General features: G+C 43.2%; 1 protein-coding gene across 1 annotated transcript; it reads left to right on the top strand.

Moving 5' to 3' along the window:
- Positions 1 to 298: 298 nt before the first annotated feature.
- LOC135542372 (adenosylhomocysteinase B) lies at positions 299 to 23,613 on the top strand. Its single transcript, XM_064969299.1, has 10 exons — positions 299 to 454; positions 10,146 to 10,336; positions 14,165 to 14,240; positions 15,125 to 15,277; positions 18,809 to 18,921; positions 19,161 to 19,368; positions 20,088 to 20,175; positions 20,653 to 20,770; positions 20,880 to 21,074; positions 22,840 to 23,613. Exons 1-10 carry the CDS (start codon positions 427 to 429, stop codon positions 22,969 to 22,971), a joined length of 1,302 nt encoding a protein of 433 aa, XP_064825371.1. The 5' UTR covers positions 299 to 426; the 3' UTR covers positions 22,972 to 23,613.
- The last annotated feature ends 58 nt before the right edge of the window (positions 23,614 to 23,671 follow it).

Below are 23,671 nucleotides of genomic sequence, written 5' to 3'. Positions count from 1 at the left end.
TGTGTAAAAGTACAAGTGAAATACGACTCATCCTATGGTTTAAAAACGGAAGAAGAAAAAAACCCAGCTCAATCAAAAACCGTCTTCCTATAGCAGAGCGCTTTGGTTGCCATATTGGGCTGCAGCTTTTGGCTCTTCCTCGCTCTGTTGAGCAACACACCCATCTTGAGATTCGGGTTCTTATTGGCTGCCACTCCCGGTGGCTGTGAGAGCCTATGGGTTTCCTCTCATACGGGGCAGGAACATTCTCAGCCAATTGGAACCGCAAGGTGGAAGATTGGCATGGGACCTCATGAATATTACAAGAGGGCAAATGACGGCTACTTAAATTGAAGTTCACACCTATCGTTCCCTTTTTTTCTGTCCAAAGCCAGGCAGTAACAACCATACAGCGATCACGACTGAACGATCCAAAAGAAGACAATCATGTCCGAGAAACTGCCCTTCAAAGTTGGTCAGTATGAATTTACATTTATTTATATTCTTTATCATGCACGCGAGCTTCAAGTCTTTCATTGATTGTGGCTAGCCGGCTAATGGTGTCGCGTAGCATTGATTTTAGCCTTCAGTTGGCTAGCTAGTGGGTAATTTGTCTGACTCTAAAATAACATGTTTACTAACCAAGTTAGTCTTTGGACATTTAGTTAACAAAACATTTGCACTGGTATTTATAAACGTGTATAATCAGGTTAAGGTGGGACACATGGTCAATTTTCCTGCTGCCTTGTGTTATTCTTATCTTTTCTTTTTACAACGCTTTACCCATGCATAACCACTAACAGAAATTGCAGCATGTAAATCACATAATTTGGTAAAAATGTTTTGTTACAGAACTAATAGAGTCGGCATAACGAACATAACACTGGCCCGCAAGCATGGTTTCATTCAGAATACTTATTTCTAAGTTCTTGGTAGTTGTAGTCCGTTGAGTCGAGCTTGGTGCTTTCGTTCGTTTTCGGAACTTGGTAGTAAGACTACATTACCTAAATGTCTGTGGAGCCGCCAGTTTTCATTGATTGACAGGCAGTCTGGCACGGCAGGCAAAGCAGGGCACTATAACAGTGTGCTATTGTTTCTGCACTAAATCCATACGGTGTTTTTTTATGGTTCAACTTTGGAGCGAGTTGGGCACAAGTTAAGATTTGTTGAGATAAAAAATGCCAGTCATTGTAAATAAGAATGCGTTCTTTACTGACTTTCCTAATTAAAGGTAAAATAAAACAATTATAAGCTTCTGACTTTGGTGACAATGACTAAATTTGTTTGGAAGTACCCATGTATGAAGAGAAATCTTCACACTTGCTTGGAAGGGTTTGATAACCGTTTAGTATTTCACCTTTCTACCAGTCTGTCATACTTGGTTACATAACATTTTAAAACGCCTCACCTAGTATTTTTCAGTCCTCACTTGTCAACCTGACAACTTTTTTTTTTAAATTAATTTTTATTTTTTAGGAATAGATGAGGGATAGTTAATCAATGGCTTGATGGTTAGTGCTCTAACCATAACCCCTGCATGACCACTTTAAATGTGAAATTCAATTGGGGGGGTCCAAGGTAGCAAGGAAAATGGCTGTCCTGCCTTAGACTTTGTTCCACAAGCTTCTGGGTCAGAGTTGCCCAAACAATACTTTTAGCATTGTATCATTCATTCACTCAATGTGTTGGGGTGAACTAGGCCTATTTTTATTTTTTTTCCACTTAAAAAAAAAATCTCAAACATCCTGGAATAATATCCATGGCTACTTTTGAGCAGTCTGTTTTGCCTCAGTCTTGATAGTTTTGCAGGTTGTGGACATATTTTGGACACTTGACGCAAGCTGGACTGCTCCAGTTCAGGGTGGTTGTTTGCAGTTGGCACATTCTTGCTCACAGCATCTGACTGGTGTACAGGAGGAGTAAGGTTCAGTTTAACTCTCAAACCTAGTGGTGTATACCCAGTTTACAGCTGGCACCCCATGGATTCTCAGTTGATTGTACTGATCACAGCTGGCTCCCCGTGAACAATAAATCCAGATTCTTTATTTAATCCCAGCGCTTTTTCTTGCAATACGGTTTTGAAACCTGTGGAACTTAACTTTCATAAGCGAGAATCTTTCAAATACAAAATATACATTCGTTGTGCAGTTTAGATACACTTACTATGTGACATCTTATTAGCTAGCGCTAAAATTTCTATTGGACCATTAACCTCTTGAAACTCTGGGGGCGCAATTTCATTTTTGGATGAAAAACGTTCCCGTTTTAAACAAGATATTTTGTCACAAAAAGATGCTCGACTATGCATATAATTGATAGCTTTGGAAAGAAAACACTCTGAATTTTCCAGAACTGCAAAGATATTGTCTGTGGGTGCCCTAGAACGGGAGCTACAGGCAAAACCAAGATGAAACGGCATCCAGGAAATCAGCAGGATTTGAGGCTCCGTTTTCCATTGTCTCCTTATATGGCTGTGAATGCGAGAGGAATGAGCCTGCCCTTTCTGTCGTTTCCCCAAGGTGTCTGCAGCATTGTGACGTATTTGTAGGCATATCATTGGAAGATTGACCATAAGAGACTACATTTTCCAGGTGTCCGCCCGGTGTCCTCCGTCGAAATTGGTGCGTCTTTCTCAGCAGCTGGTATTTTTCCATGCGATTCTGAGGGGAAAGCAGGCTTCCACGAACTGCATATCAATAAAGAGATATGTGAAAAAACACCTTGAGGACTGATTCTAAACAACGTTTGCCATGTTTTGGTCGATATTATGGAGTTAATTCGGAAAAAGTTTGACGTTTTGGTGAATTTTCGGTGCGTTTTGGTAGCCAAATGTGATGTACAAAACGGAGCGATTTCTCCTACACAAAGATTCTTTCAGGAAAAACTGAACATTTGATATGTAACAGAGTCTCCTCATTGAAAACATCCGAAGCTCTTCAAAGGTAAATGATTTTATTTATTTGGATATCTGGTTTTTGTGAAAATGTTGCGTGCTAAATGCTACTAAAAATGCTAAGCTAGCTTGCAATACTCTTACACAAATGCTTGATTTGCTATGGTTCAAAAGCATATTTTGAAAATCTGAGATGCAGTGTTTAGAAAAGGCTAAGCTTGAGAGCAGGCGCATTATTTTCATTTTATTTGTGATTTTCAGAAATCATTAACGTTGCGTTATGCTAATGAGCCTGAGGCTTTATTCACGATCCGGGATGGGGAGTATCAAGAGGTTTCCTCTTTCTCAAAATTATTATTTTTATTTTTTTCACCTTTATTTAACCAGGTAGGCAAGTTGAGAACAAGTTCTCATTTACAATTGCTTCCTGGCCAGGATAAAGCAAAGCAGTTCGACACATACAACGACACAGTTACACATGGAGTAAAACAAACAGTCAATAATACAGTATAAACAATTCTATATACGATGTGAGCAAATGAGGTGAGATAAGGGAGGTAAAGGCAAAAAAGGCATTGGTGGCAAAGTAAATACAATATAGCAGGTAAAACACTGGAATGGTAGATTTGCAATGGAAGAATGTGCAAAGTAGAAATAAAAATAATGGGGTGCAAAGGAGCAAAATAAATAAATAAATTAAATACAGTGGGGAAAGAGGTAGTAGTTTGAGCTAAAATATAGGTGGGCTATGTGCAGTAATCTGTGACCTGCTCTGACAGTTGCTGCTTAAAGCTAGTGAGGGAGATACGTGTTTCCAGTTTCAGAGATTTTTGTAGTTCGTTCCAGTCATTGGCAGCAGAGAACTGGAAGGAGAGGCGGCCAAAGAAATAATTGTTTTTGGGGGTGACTAGAGAGATATACCTGCTGGAGCGTGTGCTACAGGTGGGAGATGCTATGGTGACCAGCGAGCTGAGATAAGGGGGGACTTTACCTAGCAGGGTCTTGTAGATGACATGGAGCCAGTGGGTTTGGCGACGAGTATGAAGCGAGGGCCAGCCAACGAGAGCGTACAGGTCGCAATGGTGGGTAGTATATGGGGCTTTGGTGACAAAACGGATTGCACTGTGATAGACTGCATCCAATTTGTTGAGTAGGGTATTGGAGGCTATTTTGTAAATGACATCGCCAAAGTCAAGGATTGGTAGGATGGTCAGTTTGGCAGCATGAGTGAAGGATGCTTTGTTGCGAAATAGGAAGCCAATTCTAGATTTAACTTTGGATTGGAGATATTTGATATGGGTCTGGAAGGAGAGTTTAGTCTAACCAGACACCTAAGTATTTGTAGTTGTCCACGAATTCTAAGTCAGAGCCGTCCAGAGTAGTGATGCGGGCAGGTGTGGGTAGCGATCGGTTGAAGAGCATGCATTTAGTTTTACTTGTATTTAAGAGCAATTGGAGGCCACGGAAGGAGAGTTGTATGGCATTGAAGCTTGCCTGGAGGGTTGTTAACAGTGTCCAAAGAAGGGCCAGAAGTATACAAAATGGTGTCGTCTGCGTAGAGGTGGATCAGAGACTCACCAGCAGCAAAAGCGACCTCATTGATGTATACAGAGAAGAGAGTCGGTCAAGAATTGAACCCTGTGGCACCCCCATAGAGACTGCCAGAGGTCCGGACAGCAGACCCTCCGATTTGACACACTGAACTCTATCAGAGAAGTAGTTGGTGAACCAGGCGAGGCAATCATTTGAGAAACCAAGGCTGTCGAGTCTGCCGATGAGGATGTGGTGATTGACAGTCGAAAGCCTTGGCCAGATCAATGAACACGGCTGCACAGTAATGTTTCTTATCGATGGCGGTTAAGATATCGTTTAGGACGTTCAGCGTGGCTGAGGTGCACCCATGACCAGCTCTGAAACCAGATTGCATAGCAGAGAAGGTATGGTGAGATTCGAAATGGTCGGTAATCTGTTTGTTGACTTGGCTTTCGAAGACCTTTAGAAAGGCATGGTAGGATAGATATAGGTCTGTAACAGTTTGGGTCAAGAGTGTCCCCCCCCCTTTGAAGAGGGGGATGACCGCAGCTGCTTTCCAATCTTTGGGAATCTCAGACGACACGAGAGGTTGAACAGGCTAAAATACAGCCAGGTGCAACATTTCTAATCTGGGTACAGTAAGTGTCTTGTATTTGAACAATTATTTCTTGCTTATATGAAAGTTAAATTCCAAATGTGTCCAACTCATGTGCGAGGCATATTTGCGTTTTTATACAGAGTGTTTAGGCAGAGACGGAGAGTCTATTAATCCCTTGTGGCGGCTCAGTGCTTTGTGAATATACAGTAATGTTTAGTAACATTTACCGTCCATTTGAATGGGCTTTGTTCCGTTAGGAGAACTCTGAAGAGCGCAATGTTGGATTGCAGCTGTTAAGACCCAGTAGTCGGTGGAAGCTGCAACTGATGTTGACTCCCAAGCAAGTTCAGCCAGTGCAAGGCAGCTGCCAATGTCTAACTTTAAGACAAACTACTCTCACTGCCAGCCTGCTCTCCTAAACCACAGCTTGATCTCAATAGATCATGAGATGACCACTCGCAATGAAAGTTTTGGACAAATTGCAAATTCTTTCAAATCAATGGCCACGAAGTGAAGGAGATGCTAAGGGATGGAGATTATCATGGAGGGTTTAGACTTGATCAACCTACACTGAAAAAATTAGTTGCAACAATTTCAAAGATTTGGCTGAGTTATAGTTCATATAGTTAGTTCACTTGGCTACATAGCTGATGCAGGCTGGACTGTCCATTAATCACTGTACTCCATTCTGCTTGTTTATGTTTTATCTGTCGGCCCCAGTCGCACTCTGCCTCCGTGTAGTCAACCCGACCCGCTCTGCCTATTCAACGCCATTTTACCTGCTGTTGTTGTGCTAGCTGATTAGCTGTTGTCTCACCTACTGTTTTAGCTAGCTCTCCCAATCAACACCTGTGATTACTGTATGCCTCACTTTATGGCTCTCTCAAATGTCAATATGCCTTGTATACTGTTGTTCAGGTTAGTTATCATTGTTTTAGTGTACAATGGAGCCCCTAGTTCCACTCTTCATACCCCTGATACCTCCTTTATCCCACCTCCCACACATGCGGTGACCTCACCCATTACAACCAGCATGTCCAGAGATACAACCTCTTATCATCACCCAGTGCCTGGGCTTACCACCTCTGTACCTGCACCCCACCATACCCCTGTCTGCCCATTATGCCCTGAATATATTCCACCATGCCCAGAAATCTGCTCCTTTCATTATTTGTCCCCAACGCTCTAGGCGACCAGTTTTGATAGCCTTTAGCCGCACCCTCATACTACTCCTCCTCTGTTCCGCGGGTGATGTAGAGGTAAACCCAGGCCCTGCATGTCCCCAGGCACCCTCATTTGTTGACTTCTGTGATCGAAAAAGCCTTGGTTTCATGCATGTCAACATCAGAAGCCTCCTCCCTAAGTTTGTTTTACTCACTGCTTTAGCACACTCTGCTAACCCTGTCCTTGCCGTGTCTGAATCCTGGCTTAGGAAGGCCACCAAAAATTCTGAGATTTCCATACCCAACCATAACATTTTCCGTCAAGATAGAACTGCCAAAGGGGGAGGAGTTAGCCTGCAAAGTAATTTCATACATTCCAGGTCCATACCCAAACAGTTCGAACTACTAATTTTAAAAATTACTCTCCCCAGAAATAAGTCTCACTGTTGCCGCCTGCTACCGACCCCTCCCCGCCTCAGCTCCCAGCTGTGCCCTGGACACCATTTGTGAATTGATCGCCCTCCATCTAGCTTCAGAGTTTGTTCTGTTAGGTGACCTAAACTGGGATATGCTTAACACCCCGACAGTCCTGCAATCTAAGCTAGATGCCCTCAATCTCACACAAATCATCAAGGAACCCACCAGGTACAACCCTAAATCTGTAAACAAGGGCACCCTCATAGACGTCATCCTGACCAACTGGCCTTCCAAATACACCTCCGCTGTCTTCAACCAGGATCTCAGCGATCACTGCCTCATTGCCTGTATCCGCTATGGATCCGCAGTCAAACGGCCACCCCTCATCACTGTCAAACGCTCCCTAAAACACTTCTATGAGCAGGCCTTTCTAATCGACCTGGCCCGGGTATCCTGGAAGGACATTAACTGCATCCCGTCAGTTGAGGATGCCTGGTCATTCTTTAAAAGTAACTTCCTCACCATTTTAGATAAGCATGCTCCGTTCAAAAAATGCAGAACTAAGAACAGATATAGCCTTTGGTTCACTCCAGACCTGACTGCCCTCGACCAGCACAAAAACATCCTGTGGCGGACTGCAATAGCATTGAATAGTCCCTGCGATATGCAACTGTCCAGGGAAGTCAGGAACCAATACACGCAGTCAGTCAGGAAAGCTAAGGCCAGCTTCTTCAGGCAGAAATTTGCATCCTGTAGCTCCAACTCCAAAAAGTTCTGGGACACTGACGTCCATGGAGAACAAGAGCACCTCCTCCCAGCTGCCCACTGAGGCTAGGTAACACGGTCACCACCGATAAATCCATGAGTATCAAACTTCAACAAGCATTTCTCAACGGCTGGCCATGCCTTCCGCCTGGCTACTCCAACCTCGGCCAACAGCTCCCCCCCCCCCGCAGCTACTCGCCCAAGCCTCTCCAGGTTCTCCTTTACCCAAATAGCAGATGTTCTGAAAGAGCTGCAAAACCTGGACCCGTACAAATCAGCTGGGCTTGACAATCTGGACCCTCTATTTCTGAAACTATCCGCCGCCATTGTCGCAACCCCTATCACCAGCCTGTTCAACCTCTTTCATATCGTCTGAGATCCCCAGGGATTGGAAAGCTGCCGCAGTCATCCCCCTCTTCAAAGGGGGAGACACCCTGGACCCAAACGGTTACAGACCTATATCCATCCTGTCCTGCTTTTCTAAGGTCTTCGATAGCCAAGTCAACAAACAGGTCACTGACCATCTCGAATCCCACCGTACCTTCTCCGCTGTGCAATCTTGTTTCCGAGCTGGTCACGGGTGCACCTCAACCACGCTCAAGGTACTAAACGATATCATAACCACCATCGATAAAAGACAGTGCTGTGCAGCCGTCTTCATCGACCTTGCCAAGGCTTTATTCTATATTCTTATCGGCAGACTCTGTAGCCTCGGTTTTTCTGACTGCCTTGCCTGGTTCACCAACTACTTTGCAGACAGTTCAGTGTGTCAAATCGGAGGGCATGCTGTCCGGTCCTCTGGCAGTCTCTATGGGGGTGCCACAGGGTTCAATTCTCGGGCCGACTTTTTTTTTCTGTATATATCAATAATGTTGCTCTTGCTGCGGGCGATTCCCTGATCCACCTCAACGCAGACGACACCATTCTGTATACTTCCGGCCCGTCCTTGGACACTGTGCTATCTAACCTCCAAACAAGCTTCAATGCCATACAACACTCCTTCCGTGGCCTCCAACTGCTCTTAAATGCTAGTAAAACCAAATGCATGCTTTTTAACCGTTCACTGCCTGCACCCGCACGCCCGACTAGCATCACCACCCTGGATGGTTTCAACCTTGAATATGTGGACTTCTATAAGTACCTAGGTGTCTGGCTTGACTGTAAACTCTCCTTCCAGACTTATATCAAACATCTCCATTCGAAAATCAAATCTAGAGTCGGCTTTCCAATCTGCAACAAAGCCTTCACTCACGCCGCCAAACTTACCCTTTGTAAAACTGACTATCCTACCGATCCTCGACTTCGGTGATGTCATCTACACTCTTCCAACACTCTACTCAGCAAACTGGATGCAGTTTATCACAGTGCCCTCCGTTTTGTCACGAAAGCACCTTATGCCACCCACCACTGCGACCTGTATGCTCTACTCGGCTGGCGTATCTCACTGATCATCCCTAAAGCCAACACCTCATTTGGCCGCCTTTCGTTCCAGTTCTCTGCTGCCTGTGACTGGAACGAATTGCAAAAAATCGCTGAAGGTGAGGGAGATAAATCTCCAACAACTTCAAACATCTGCTATCTGAGCAGCTAACCGATCGCTGCAGCTGTACATAGTCTATCGGTAAATAGCCCACCCATTTTTACCTACCTCATCCCCATACTGTTTTTATTTACTTTTCTGCTCTTTTGCACCCCAGTATCTCTACCTGTACATGACCATCTGATCATTTATCACTCCAGTGTTAATCTGTAAAATTGTAATTATTCGCCTACCTCATGCCTTTTGCACACAATGTATATAGACTCTTTTCTTTTTTGTTCTGTGTTATTGACTTGTTAATTGTTTACTCCATGTGTAACTCTGTTGTCTGTTAACACTGCTATGCTTTATCTTGGCCAGGTTGCAGTTGCAAATGAGAACTTGTTCTCAACTAGCCTACCTGGTTAAATAAAGGTGAAATAAAAAATAAATATAAATATAAGGAAATCAGTCCAATGAAAGAAATTAGAACCTAATGTATGGATTTCACATGACTGGGCAGGGGCGCAGTCATATCCCCGATCCTCTTACGATCCCACAAGTGAAGAAGCCAGATGTGGAAGTCCTGGGCTGGTGTTACATGTGCTCTGCGGTTGGAGGCCGGTTAGACTATTGCCAAATTCTCTAAAACTGTTGGAGGCGGCTTATGGTAGAGAAATTAACATTAACTTCTCTGGCAACAGCTCTAGTGGACTTTACTTGCCAATTGCACACTCCCCAAACTTGACATGTGGCATTGTGTTGTGACAACTGCACATTTTAGTGGCCTTTTGTCCCCAGCACAAGGTGCACCTATGTAATGAGCATGCTGTTTAATCATCTACTTGATATGTCACACCTGTCAGGTGAATAGATTATCTTGACAAAGGGTAAAATGTTTACTAACAGGGATGTAAACAGATCTGTACACAACATTTGAGAGAAATTAGCCTTTTGCGAGTATGGAACATTTCTCTTCTTTCAGCTCATGAAACATGGGACCAGCACTTTACGTTTTGCATTTAGATTTTTGTTCAGTATACATAACTTCATTTTATTTAGAAGTAGCGTAACTTGGACTTAAAGTGATAGTTTACTCAAATATTTGGGGTTCTGAACTTTTATTTTTGAGAAGGATCAACTCTGGCTTATTTGAGCACTTTAGAAGGTCCATACCCTTTTCGAACTAACATTTTGATCTGGGAACTATTACTTACTCAACATGTAGAACCGGTTTATTAAGTAGCAGTTTATTTGTCTTTTTTTTTCCCTCCGTAGCTGACATCAGCCTGGCGGAGTGGGGCCGCAAAGCTATTGACATTGCAGAGAATGAGATGCCCGGCCTGATGAAGATGAGGGAGATGTACGGCCAGTCCAAGCCCCTGAAGGGCGCCCGCATTGCAGGCTGCCTCCACATGACCCTGCAGACCGCCGTGCTGATTGAGACCCTCACTGCCCTCGGAGCCGAGGTGAGAGACACACTTCTATGCAGTCTTCCTCTAAGGTTTGACTAGATACTTTCCTGCACACTGCATGTAGCATCAAGTGTCACTTGTGTACTTTAAATGCTAACATCTTGGTCTGTTGACCTTAATCACATTATCTGACAAAGGACTGTTCTATTTCAAATAAAAGTTAAACTTTGTGATTGAGCACTGTGCTGGAATGTATTGTATTGGGTCAGGACTCTGGTCAGGTGTAACTAGTTCATCCTGGGTTCTGAGAGTTGTCTCAAACAGATTATTTGCGTTGGTCATATTAGAATTGGAAAGCAGGTCTCAATCTTGCAGGTTTGAAAACCACTGCAAGAAGAGCAATGAAAAACATATTTGAATAAGACCCTCTTTTGGCAAAGACCAGGCTAAACCTTAGTAAAAACAAGCTACTGCATCATGACCGTGGGAATTGAGAAGACCACAAGGGTTTCGGTTGACCGTGTACTCTAAATGTAAGTCACTGTTGCTTTGCCCCTGTGGTAGCCATCCACCACATTGGCCAGCCCAAAGTCCAACTCATTCACTTGCTAATTTGATCTCAATAAATGTGAATTGTTAGTTGAACCTTGATGGTGTACATTAAATTTCCATTTTTTTTATTGCCGCAACTGTCAAGTGTCATCGATTGAGTCGCGTATGAAAATGTCCAGGCCTACCGTGCATTCGGAATATATTCAGACCCCTATTCCATATTTTGTTAGTTACAGCCTTATTCTAAAATGGATTAAATAGTTTTCCTCAATCTGCACACAATAACCCATTTTTGCTTTGTCATTACAGGGTAAGACATTTTTTAATTTAGCCTCAAATAAATAATGAAACATGTTCAATTTGGTTTAAATAATGCAAAAACAAAGTGTTGGAGAAGAAAGTAAAAGTGCCATGTGAAAAAGCTAACGTTTAAGTTCCTTGCCCAGAACATGAGAAAATATGAAAGCTGGCGGTTCCTTTTAACACGGGTCTTCGATATTCTCAGGTAAGAAGTGTTAGGTTGTAGTTATTATAGGACTATTTCTCTCTACCATTTGTATTTCATATACCTTTTGACTGTTGGCTGTTCTTATAGGCACTTCAGTATTGCCAGTGTACCCGTATAGCTTCCGTCCCTCTCCTCGCCCCTACCTGGACTCGAAACAGGAACACATCGAAAACAGCCACCCTTGAAGCATCGTTATCTATTGCTCCACAAATGCCGCGGCCCTTGCAGAGCAAGGGGAACAACCACTCCAAGTCTCAAAGCGAGTGCCGTCACCAATTGAAACGCGGACCCCCGCTAACTAGCTTGCCATTCCACATCGGTTACACCAGCCTAATCTCGGGAGTTGATATGCTTGAAGTCATAAACAGCCCAATGCTTGAAGCACAACGAAGAGCTGCTGGCAAATGCACCACTGTGCTGTTTGAATGAATGCTTATGAGCCTGCTGCTGCCTACCATCGCTCAGACTTCTCTATCAAATAACAAATCATAGACTTAATTATAACATAACACACAGAAATACGAGCCTTAGGTCATTAATATGGTCAAATCTAGTAACTATCATTTCAGTGAAATACAGAACCGTTCTGTATTTTATCTAACGAGTGGCATCCCTAAGTCTAAATATTTCTGACATTACACAACCTTCAATGTTATGTCATAATTTTATAAAACTCTGGCAAATGAATTGCCATCTTTGTTAGGAAGAAACACAGTTGGCAATGATCCAGGCGAGCCAAACTGCTGCATATACCCTGACTGCTTGCACGGAACGCAAGAAGTGACACAATTTCCCTAGTTAAAAGAAAGTAATGTTAGCAGGCAATATTAACTAAATATGCCGTTTTAAAAATATATACTTGTGTATTGATTTTAAAGAAAGGCATTGATGTTTATGGTTAGGTACACATTGGTGCAACGACGGTGCTTTTCACGAATGCGCTCGTTAAATCATCACCCGTTCGAAGTAGGCTGTGATTCAATGAGAAATTAACAGGTACCACATCGATTATATGCAACACAGGACATGCTAGATAAACTAGAAATATCATCAACCATGTGTCATTAACTAGTGATTATGTTAAGATTGATTGTATTTTATAAGATAAGTTTAACACAGAGGAACTCTAGAGCTCTGTCAGTGACCATTTGGGTTCTTGGTCATCTCCCTGACCAAGGCTCTGATTTTTAATTTCCAAATGCACTATACATGCATGCACTCCCTACCGGTCAAATGTTTTAGAACACATACTCATTCGAGGGTTATTTATATATTTGTACTATTTTCTACATTGAAGAATAATAGCGAAGACTATGAAATAACACATGGAATCATGTAGTAACTAAAAGTGTTAAACAAATCAAAATATATTTTAGATTCTTCAAAGTAGCCAAATGTTGCCTTGACAGCTTTGCGCACTTTTGGCATTCTCTCAACCAGTTTCATCAGGTAGTTACTTGGAATGCATTTCAATTAACTGGTGTGCATTAAGTTAATTTGTGGAACTTTCCTTAATTAATTTGAGCCAATCGGTTGTGTTGTGACAAGATGGTCAATCTTCTGTATTACCCCCCCCCCCCTTCTATTTGTACCAAAAGACCATGTCCACATTAAAAGGGTGAGAACAGGTCAAACTTTAAGACATGAACGTTTCAAGAACTTTAAGTTTCTTCAAGTGCAGTCGCAAAAACCATCAGGCGCTATGATGAAACTCTCATGAGGAATGGAAGACTCCGTTACCTCTGCTGCAAAGGAAAAGTTCATTAGTTACCAGCCTCAGAATTGCAGCCCAAATAAATTATTCAGTGTTCTAGTAAGCCTTCTCAACATCAACTGTTCAGAGGAGACTGCATGGAACAGACCTCCGTAGTTGAATTTCTGCAAAGAAACCACTACTAAAGGACATCAATAAGAAGAGACTTGCTTGGGCCAAGAAACACATGCAATGAACATGAGACCATTGGAATTTTGTCCTTTGGTCTAGTTTTTCGGTCCCAACCGTTGTTTTTGTGAGACGTGGTCTGGGTGAACTGATCTCTGCATGTGTATTTCCCACCATAAATCATTGAGGTTTTATGGTGTGTGGGTGCTTTGCTGGTGAATCAGTCTTTGATTCTAACTAGCATGGGTACTGCAGCGACACGCCATCACATCTGGTTTGGGCTTAGTCCCACTATCATTTGTTTTTAGCAGGACAATGACCCAACACCCCTCTAGGCTGTGTAAGGGCTATTTTACCAAAAAGGGGAGTGATGGAGTGCTGCATTAGATTACCTGGCCTCCACAATCCCCTGACCTCAACCAAATTGAGATGGTTTGGGATGAGTTGGGCAGCAGAGTGAAGGAAAAGCAGCCAACGAGTGCTCAGCATATGTGGGAACTGTTGGAAAAGCATTCCAGGTGAAGCTGGTTGAGAGAATGCCTTGACAGCAATCTTGGCAAAGGTTGGCTATTTGAAGTGTCTCAAATATAAAATAATTGATTTGTTTACAACTGTTTTGGTTACTACATGATTCCATGTTTCATATGTTTGTCTTCACTATTCTACAATGTAGAAAATAGTACAAATTAAATGAACAAACCCTTGAATGTGTATATGTTCTAAAACTTTTGACCGTGTGTGTATGTATATCTAACACAGACGTCTAGCCTGTGTTAACGGTAGCAACCTCCTCCCCCACTCACTGCACCAATTGAGCACAATTTAAATAGACCCGTTATCTGTCAGTAAGCAATGTTCTGAGAATTACAAAAGGACTTGTGTGCGAGTGCGTACTGAGTGAGTGTCCTAGTCAACCTGTGACCGTTTTTCTCGTTTGTAGGTTCAATGGTCCAGCTGCAATATCTTCTCCACTCAGGACCACGCCGCTTCAGCCATTGCCAAAACTGGGGTTCCAGGTACACACAACTGTTTGTTTATATGCCTCAAGACCTGCTCTGTGTTTAGCACTGGTTCCTGCCAGCTCTCACTTGGCCCTTGTGCAACAGTAAGAGATAAGGCAGACCAGAAGTACACAAGGGTCCTCAATTGATCTTTTAAGGCCTAAGGGGCAGAGTGTTCTGCTAAATAAGCATGTTGTTCACATTCTATAGCCTGGTATCATGTGATATGTCAATATATAGAACTGTCATTCTCGATAAACTAAAACGTACATTTTTCCTATATTCCTTGCCTAACATTCATCCTAGGATGTCTCTGAGATGTCACCATTGCTTAGCGCAACATTACCCTTGCAGTAATGTCAATCTGAAGCTCATGAGGATATTTTCTGTGGTTTTCCTCGTGTAATGACAACACTTGAGTTTTGTTCTGGGTGAGAAGTTACGAGGCAGAGGAGTATCAGTGTCTGCATCAGTGGGGTGCTTAATTGGTTTGAGCTATAGGCATGTTTCAGCCACTTGCTATTCAAAGCCTCGAATGGCATAGGTTGACGTGATTCCTGAGTAACACTTTTCCAGGTGTGATCTGTAGCCCAGTTTGACTGTGGGGGGTGGGACCTGGAATGCAGCCATTGTGTCAAATGAGTTTTGGAAAGCTCTTCACACTTCAGTTAATGACAGTTGGATTTGTCAAGGAATTTGATCATAAGCCAAGAATGTATTACTTTTTTCACAATAACTTCACCTAATAGATAAAATGTTAGATGAAAATAAATGATCCAATTGGTAGTGCCTTTTTAAAACGTTTTCTTCTGCTTCATGCTTATAGACCACAACCCTTGTCTCTGCCATTGCAAAGCAGTCTCTCATCAATCCTGATTCTCAAGCCTCTTTCATTGCAGTGTATGCCTGGAAGGGCATGACCGATGAGGAGTATGTGTGGTGCATTGAGCAGACCATCTACTGGAAGGATGGTCAGCCCCTCAACATGATCCTGGACGATGGCGGTGACCTCACCAACATGGTCCACAAGAAGTACCCCAAGCTGCTGTCAGGTACGGGAGCTAGCTACCTCTGACAACCGTCAGGGCCTCACAGATGGGACAGCTTAATTAAACAAGGCACTGTATTGTTACTCCTTACAGATCTGTAAACATTGAAGGTATAGGGAGGAACATAGGATTTACTGCTCCCAATTTGTTCCACCAGATCAGGGTAGGTTTAATAAAGTAGTGTAGTGGTTCAGCGCCCATTTTGCTTTCAGCGTAATTGAGTCTGACTCACTAGTCCGGCATCCCATTGTGACATAGCTAGGTTGCTCTGAGACCACCGTCCATGGGGATGCACATCCCAAAATCCCCAACCAACAGGCTTCCACGTACACGTCTATTCTTTTGAATGTGGTGACGGTTGGAGAAGTGGCCCGAGCAGTGCTGAGAATACCAGAAGTATGACAACCAACTGGTCCAATATTCTAGGACACTGCTGTGCATACATGTTTTGGACTCTGATGTTTACAGATCTGTAACGTGTCTGAGGGTTAGTTGGGACTTGCCTTGGCTTATGGGTGAGGCCAGGAGTTGAGGCACTGTGCTTTCACTGGTATTTCCTGCGTTGTCCACTAGTTTTGCTGCAGGTAGGAAATATCAAAGATCTATTATATTGACATGGTAGTAGTGACTGCTCTAACAATGGAAATGCGTGTCCTCAAAGATGAAAGGTGAGATCAGATGAGACCCTTCTAGCCAATGAAAGGTGATACGAGCGAGTGAACAGGTACAACTAAGTCGTTTTTTGTCTGAAGTTGCTGGAATGCGATGTGCAATTCTTCATTGCTGCGACTTGCTTGCTTGTTGAGATTTCTGCTCTTCTCTCCGTTGTCAGTTTAGCCTACATTTCACTGATCTTAGTAGCAGAAAGCATGTTTTATTTGTGTCCCTCCTGGGCCTGGCTTAAGCTGGAAGCCACTCTGGAACACCACACACTTTCCCCCTTCTCACTTTTTCAATACAGTGGATTAAAAGGGGTATACCAGGTCTACTCTGCCTGAAAGAGATCAATTATGCCAACAAAGGGTATCATGCTCAGCTGGCACATACTAGAATAGATGTCCATATATATAAATAAATAAATCGGTGAGTGTTTATTTTTCCACACATGTAGCCTTGTGCACGTCAACTATAGTGGCCACTATATAATAGAGCAACAATAGAATGCCTGTTTCACTTGAATGTTTTTTCACAAGTGCAATATTTAGGTGTTTGGTCACAAGCGTTCTATTATAAGGGCTATCACGGCTAACTGCGATATTAGTGTATTCAAGACTTGAGTGTCAATTGCGATAAAGTCTAGGCAACAAATAACATTGCTGTCTTTAATTTTTTTTTTGCTGTGAGTTAGGTTCACATAAATCACTTTATTTTACACAGAGACTGATCATGTATGTATATATATATATATATCATGTAGATGGTATTTGTTTAATTAGTTAAAACCTGCATTTCCCCCTAGCAGGGATGTTTTTGCATGTTTCGGTGCAAAAATAGTCAACTTTGTCCCTCACCAGTTTTGATCTTTTTAAAACATTCTCACAAAGCAACAGTCTCTGAGTTTGATTCTGCTCACCACAAGTCTTTGTCACAGTCCTGAGTGAAACACTAGAGCCTACATTAACATAACACTGGCTGCCCACTAATGTGGGTTGTCTTAATGGAAATTAACTGTAAAATCAGATCAGATCAATCAGATTTTACACCTTGATTTTCTCAAGCTGATCCCCTCCAAAGGATTTAAAGTGTAGCTAAAAATAAGTAAATTAGGGGAGGGTCAATTAAATCAATCATAAAAATATATTGTAGTGAATTTGGGGAATAATCTGGTTGGAAGTGAGCTGGCAACCAGTGGGTTGTTGGGATCAAATCCTAGATGCCGTTGCCTGCCGGTGTCCCCTTGAGCATGAGACTTAACCCCCCCATAACAACAGCTCCCTGGGCACCCAGTGTGGCAGCCCCTGCACCTCTCAAACTTGTACATTGTATTTGGATAGTATTCTCCTTCACTCTTTCTACATTTTGTTACTTTATTCTAAAATTGATTAAATCTCTTTTTTCCCCCCTCAATCTACACACAATACCCCATAATGACAAAGCAAAAGCAGGTTTGTATAAAAAAGACATTTACATAAATATTCAGACCTTTTATTCGGTATTTGGTTGAAGTACCTTTGGCTGTGATTACAGCTTTGAGTCTTCTTGGGTATGACGCAACAAGCTTGGCACACCCGTATTTGCGGGGCGTCCCATTTTATTTTCTGCAGATCCTCTCACGCTTTGTCATGTTGGATGGGGAATGTTGCTGCACAGCTATTTTCAGGTCTCTCCAGGGATGTTCAATCAGGTTCAAGACTGGGCTCTGGCTTGGCCCCTCAAGACTTGTCCCAAAACCACTCCTGCTCTGTCTTGGCTGTGTGCTTAGGGTCGTTGTCCTGTTGGAAGGTGAACCTTCGTTCCAGTCTGAGGTCCTGCTCTGGAGCGGGTTTTCATCAAGGAGCACTCTGCACTTTGCTCCTTTCATCTTTCCCTCAACCCTGACTAGTCTCTCAGTCCCTGTCACTGAAAAAACATCCCCACAGCATGATGCTGCCACCACCATGCTTCACCGTAGGGATGGTGCCAGGGTTCCTTCAGACGTGTTGCCTGGCATTCAGCTCAGAGATCAACCTTGGGTTCATCAGACCAGAGAATCTTGCTCATCATGGTCTGAGTCCTTTAGGTATGTTTTGGCAAACTCCAAGTGGGCTGTCATGTGCCTTTTTTACTGAGGAATGGCTTCCATCTGACCACTCTACCATAAATGCCTGATTGGTGGAGTGCTGCAGAGATGGGAGAACCTTCCAGAAGGAAGATCATTTCCACAGAGGAACTCTAGAGCAGTCATTGGGGGGGGGGGGGGTTGTGTTGTCAAGACACTTGCTGGGCCTGGGTTTGTATCCTGGTCGGGGCTACCCCCCGGAATTGCTACAATATACTGTATTTCTATGCTTGGTTTCATTGACTCTCCCCTTTAACTGCCCCTAATTGACCTATTTTCAGCTACAACTTCCAAATCTGTTGGCAAGGATCCGCTCGAGCATATTAAGGTTTAAAATCCCTGATCTTCAAGTGGGATCCCAATTTAGAGTACAGTTTTGCAACGTATTTTTGCAAGGGTGGTACTGCAATAATTGTCTCCAGGGCTGTTAGTTTGAGTCTTGTACACTAGGTGGCAGCATTACTCCACAAAGCCAATACTGAGAACCACACAACTAAAGGGATTTGGCGAGCAACATTCAGCAGGCACTCGAACAGTGACCATTCACTTAAATGCAGTCCCTGGGGGAATGTTACTTTGGATTGAAGACTGTATTGCTGTTTGGAATGTTAACTTGCCATTCATAGTTGTTAACTCAGAGGAGATATACGGCCATCGTCCTGATAATTTTCCAGCATTATGTTTGGTGCCACCTACCAGATGTGGATGCCATGAAAAATGGTCTTAATTTAACATTGTCAAACATGGCCAAAACAATGTTAATTGTCTCCCCTCAGGAATCAAGGGGGTGTCTGAGGAGACCACCACCGGGGTGCACAACCTGTACAAGATGTTGAAGAATGGCGACCTCAAGATCCCAGCCATCAACGTCAATGACTCAGTCACCAAGGTAGACCAACTCGTCCTCCCATAGTAGAGCCATGCATACATCCTCTGTTCTTAATGGTGCCATTAAATGATGTATTAAATGGGTCATTAATAGAACTGATACAACCATCGTTGGTTGGCATGAAATACATTTATACTTGCGCATTTTGTAATGATGCATCCTCTTGAGTAGGCAGCGGTACTATGTTCCAATACAGTAACTCCCTCTCTTAATACCATCGCTCTCTCGCCCCCCCCTAGAGCAAGTTTGACAACCTGTACGGCTGCAGAGAGTCTCTGATTGATGGGATCAAACGGGCCACAGACGTGATGATCGCCGGGAAGGTGGCGGTTGTTGCCGGTTACGGTGATGTTGGCAAGGGCTGCGTTCAGGCCCTCCGTGGGTTTGGTGCCCGTGTCATCGTCACAGAGGTTGACCCCATCAATGCCCTGCAGGCTGCCATGGAAGGTCTGTACCTTTTCTTAAGTTTGGTTATGACAACGCTATTGTTTTTAATTTACATTATCCCAGAACGTTCTTGGAGATTCAACAGGTTATAGGTTGGTGTTCCTTTTATCTCGGGTGCCTAGTAAATATAATTGAGAGAACTGTTGACATGCCAACAATTTCTGCTTTACCCCATCTCATTTGTTCACTGCAGCAGCTAGCTCACCTTTTACATTTGAGCTTAAGTTATTGATTACTAATTCTAAATTTGTGTAGTATTACTACAGTACATACTAGTTATTGTGTGGGTTTTTCACCCCTTTCTCCCCAATTTCGTGGTATCCAATTGGTGGTGGTGGTTTCTCATTGCTGCAATTCCTGTACGGACTCGGGAGAGGCCAAGGTCGAGAGCCATGCGTCCTCCGAAACACAACACAACCCAACCAAGCCTCACTGCTTCTTCGCACCATGCCCATCCAACCCGGAAGCCAGCTGCACCAATGTGTTGGAGGGTACACCTGGCGACCGTGTCAGTGTGCACGGCCCGTCACAGGAGTCGCTAGTGCGCGATGTGACGAGGATATCCCTGCCGGCCTAACCCGGGTGACGCTGGGTCAATTGTCCGCCTCCCGGTCACGGCCGGCTGCGACAGGCTCTAGTGATGCAGTGCCTTAGAACACTGCACCACTCGGGAGGCCTTATTGTGTAGTATTTAATTGTATTTTGTGATAATGTTGTAGGATACGAAGTCACCACCATGGAGGAGGCTTGCAAGGAGGGAAACATCTTTGTGACCACCACAGGCTGTGAGGACATTCTTTTGGGCAAGTAGGTATCATTTTGGAGACCTGTGGAGCACCATGCAACTTGTGTTCAGCACTGTCTGATCAGAAGAACAGTTAAATCCTACCTTGTTATTATTCCTCAATTCAGTGACACTATTCAACACGCATGCATTGAGTAGAAGTTACCTCGGTACAGATCTCGGATCGGCTTATTCTCGCCCAATCCTTCTTGAAGATTCGCCACTAGCCTATAACCCTTCCCATTAGTGGAGGAAACTTAAAGCTGACCTGATGCTGCATTCACGTGCCGTCAAACTGGGAATCTGAGTTTTAACATGACGTTATTTAAGTAGATTTCTATTGTTTGATTTTGATTCTTTCAAGTGGGGAAACTTAGGATCGTCTTTCTATAACCAGTAGACATTTCTGAGTTTAGGGGCAACAGCATCCTTCTCTGAAATGCAACTGCTGCGGTGTCTACAACAGACCATTAATGTGTACACACTGGTGTGTTCCCCAGACACTTTGAGCACATGAAAGACGACTCCATCGTTTGCAACATCGGCCACTTCGACTGTGAGATAGACATGAACTGGCTCAATGCCAACGCAGCCGAGAAGATAAACATCAAGCCACAGGTAAGACATAACATGCAGAGCACATTTAGTGTGTGTGTGTGGTTAGTCTACAGTAATTTGGCTCATGAGTTTCGGCCATTGTCCTATACCAACGTTCTCCTCCCGCCAGGTGGACCGTTACCGCATGAAGAATGGCCGCCACATCATCGTGCTGGCTGAGGGCAGATTGGTTAATCTGGGCTGTGCCATGGGTCACCCCAGCTTTGTCATGAGCAACTCCTTCACCAACCAGGTGTTGGCCCAGATTGAGCTGTGGAAGAACACCAGCAAGTACCCCCTGGGAGTTTACTTCCTGCCCAAGAAGGTGAGCCACTGAGCGAAGAAATTACGTTTCCAATTTCCACAAGATTGATGTGTATTATGCCGTTGCGGGCACTAAAGTTGGCTTGCACTGTGAATTTTGCAGAACAAATGCTGCAATGCATGAGCAATATGGCGCTATAGTCTTGCAACTTATAGCGATAGTTTGTCACAACCTGTATATGGTGCAGGGTTTTAAAGAGTTTAATATTTTCAGTGCCTGCAGCTGTATACAGTTTATTTGGAAGAAATTGAGTGGATATCATTCTCTAAAAAGCAAGCATTGTATCCTAAATTGACCCTGCTGTAACCCCTGGTTGAAGTGAACTGGTTTCAGACTGGAAAGATACCAGGTGGACACAAGTAGATTTTTCCAGTTCTCGGCGTTAGACATGCATTTTCGCAGTTAGTAGTATGTAATCAAATATGCTCCATTAACATTAGAGTAGCCTGTATTCAGTTTGCAGAACTGTGTAATGCATATTTTATTGATCTCTACTTGAGTGGATGTTGTTAAAGGCCAATTCTGCCACTTTCAACCTATTCATTATCTCAGCACTATACCAGTGTCTCTATACAGTATGGGAAAATAGTGTGTTTTGTTGATCTGGTGTGACGGTCCTAAAAAATGCTTCTGTCATCACCGGGTAGGATCCAAATGAAGAAAATGTATTTTTTTCCCCCAAAAAAACTGCAATGAGTTTCTTTGCACCGCATGTCTCCACTAATCTTAGTGTTTGAAAATGATTGGGTTGAACTTTTGAATTTTCTTTTCTACAAAATGTAGGTGTGCCCTGTCACATGTAAACACTGATATTGTGCTGGAAATTATGAAAATTGGGTTGAAAAGTAGTGGAATTGCTTTAATGCTCGACTATTGACAGTCCTACCATCTGACTGGGAATTGGTAATTTCATTATCAAATAGTGTCCTTTTTAAGGCAGAATTGTAAATAGCCAATATTGGATTTGGGCATTATTGCTTTCACTGTACATTTAGAATTTTGGCCATAGTTTTTCATGTGTATATTATGTCTTGTGACTATTCAAAGAAATGGAAATTAGGCTAAATGTGCATAATGGATTAATGATTAACCCTGAAATGGGTAGCCAAATGAGGCTCTCTGTACTTGAGGCAGAAATGTTGCATTGCATTGTCATTTTGCACTGAGTGACACATGGGTTGTGGTGAACATCTTAAGGCCTTTAACTGAAGCCATATGCTCAGAGCTGAGCGCAAGAGATATCCTCATGAGAAGTTGGGAACTAAGCCAGGGAAGGTTCTCTTGAGTGTCTGCCGACTAGCAGGAATTCTGTCCATAGCATCACGAACCGTACCCTATATGATGATAAAAAACAACATTCCAGCTGCTAACTTAACCCATCCCTAAGAGGTCAACCTATTGCCATAAGAGAATATGTTTTTATTTATTTTGTTGAAGAGTACATGGTCTGTCAAATAGAAGAACCACCCCTGTGATATATCATTCTTCTGTTGCTAAAAACCTCATGTTCAGCCTTGTCTTGACGGCCTTGTTTTGACAGCTCCATTGGATTCTGTCTGCGCTTGGCATTGCGGCCAGTTTTGACATTTTTTCTGTGATTTTGACCCAACTGCTTGGGAGCAACAAAGCATGTTTATTTTTTTGTTTGGTGGGGTAAATGTGGTTTGAGTGTTTGAACCCCGTAACTAATCGACGTGTTTTGTCCCAGTGTAAGGAAACTTTTATTCAGAATTTGACTTGTGAAATCCTTTTCTCTTGTCTGCAGCTGGATGAGGAGGTGGCTGCTGCCCATCTTGACAAGCTCGGCGTCAAGCTGACCAAGCTTTCAGATAAGCAGGCCAAATACCTGGGACTGCCCCGCGAAGGACCCTTCAAGCCTGACCATTACCGCTATTGAGAAATGTCAGGAAGGTGGCCAAGCAGCGGCCCAGACTCATGGTGGGGGTCTGATGGTGGCGCATGGACACGTGGGTTTGGGTAGGCCAAGATTCCCACGAGTCTTTTGGAGGTTAGGACATTTTGCTTTAACTACCCTTTAAACTGTCTTGCCCATTCTACATACCTTTTAGATTCCAACCAGAGCTCCTTCGCCTTTACAGCAACAAGTGCTAAGTGGCTTCGAAAGGCACTATTCTTGTTATAAATTGCATTCCCTCTTTGATCATGGAAAAAATGTGATGCTTTTAGTTGAAAATCCCCATACTATTCAAGTTTACATATACACCATAGCTAATATGGCAATAAGTGCTGGTTTCATATCATTGTCTTACGGAGAAACTCTGACGTACCACCAAAGCCTGGCTTAAAGAACACACTCAGTTTCCCCATTTGCTTATTTTGTAAGTCTAGGATTCTGTCTGAAGGGACAGGAAACGTCTAAGTGCTTTCCTGTTTTCTTAGCTGAGCTGTGACGGAATGGGCTGTGGTCTGGTCGAACATATACTGCCATGTTTAACGGTTACATTGTTAATCCCAAGTGTTGCATTTCCTACAGTACTTGCACTGTTGTGAAATGTGATGCAATAAAGATACAATTTTACTGGGTTGTAAGTCTCTTATTTTCAAAAAGAATGAACTTGTTCCATTGATGTATGGCA

The sequence above is a fragment of the Oncorhynchus masou genome, chromosome 6, assembly GCF_036934945.1.
Source record: "Oncorhynchus masou masou isolate Uvic2021 chromosome 6, UVic_Omas_1.1, whole genome shotgun sequence".
In the NCBI taxonomy this organism is placed as follows: Eukaryota; Metazoa; Chordata; class Actinopteri; order Salmoniformes; family Salmonidae; genus Oncorhynchus; species Oncorhynchus masou.
Note: the sequence above shows the minus strand (reverse complement) of the source record. Positions and strands in the feature narration are given on the sequence as shown.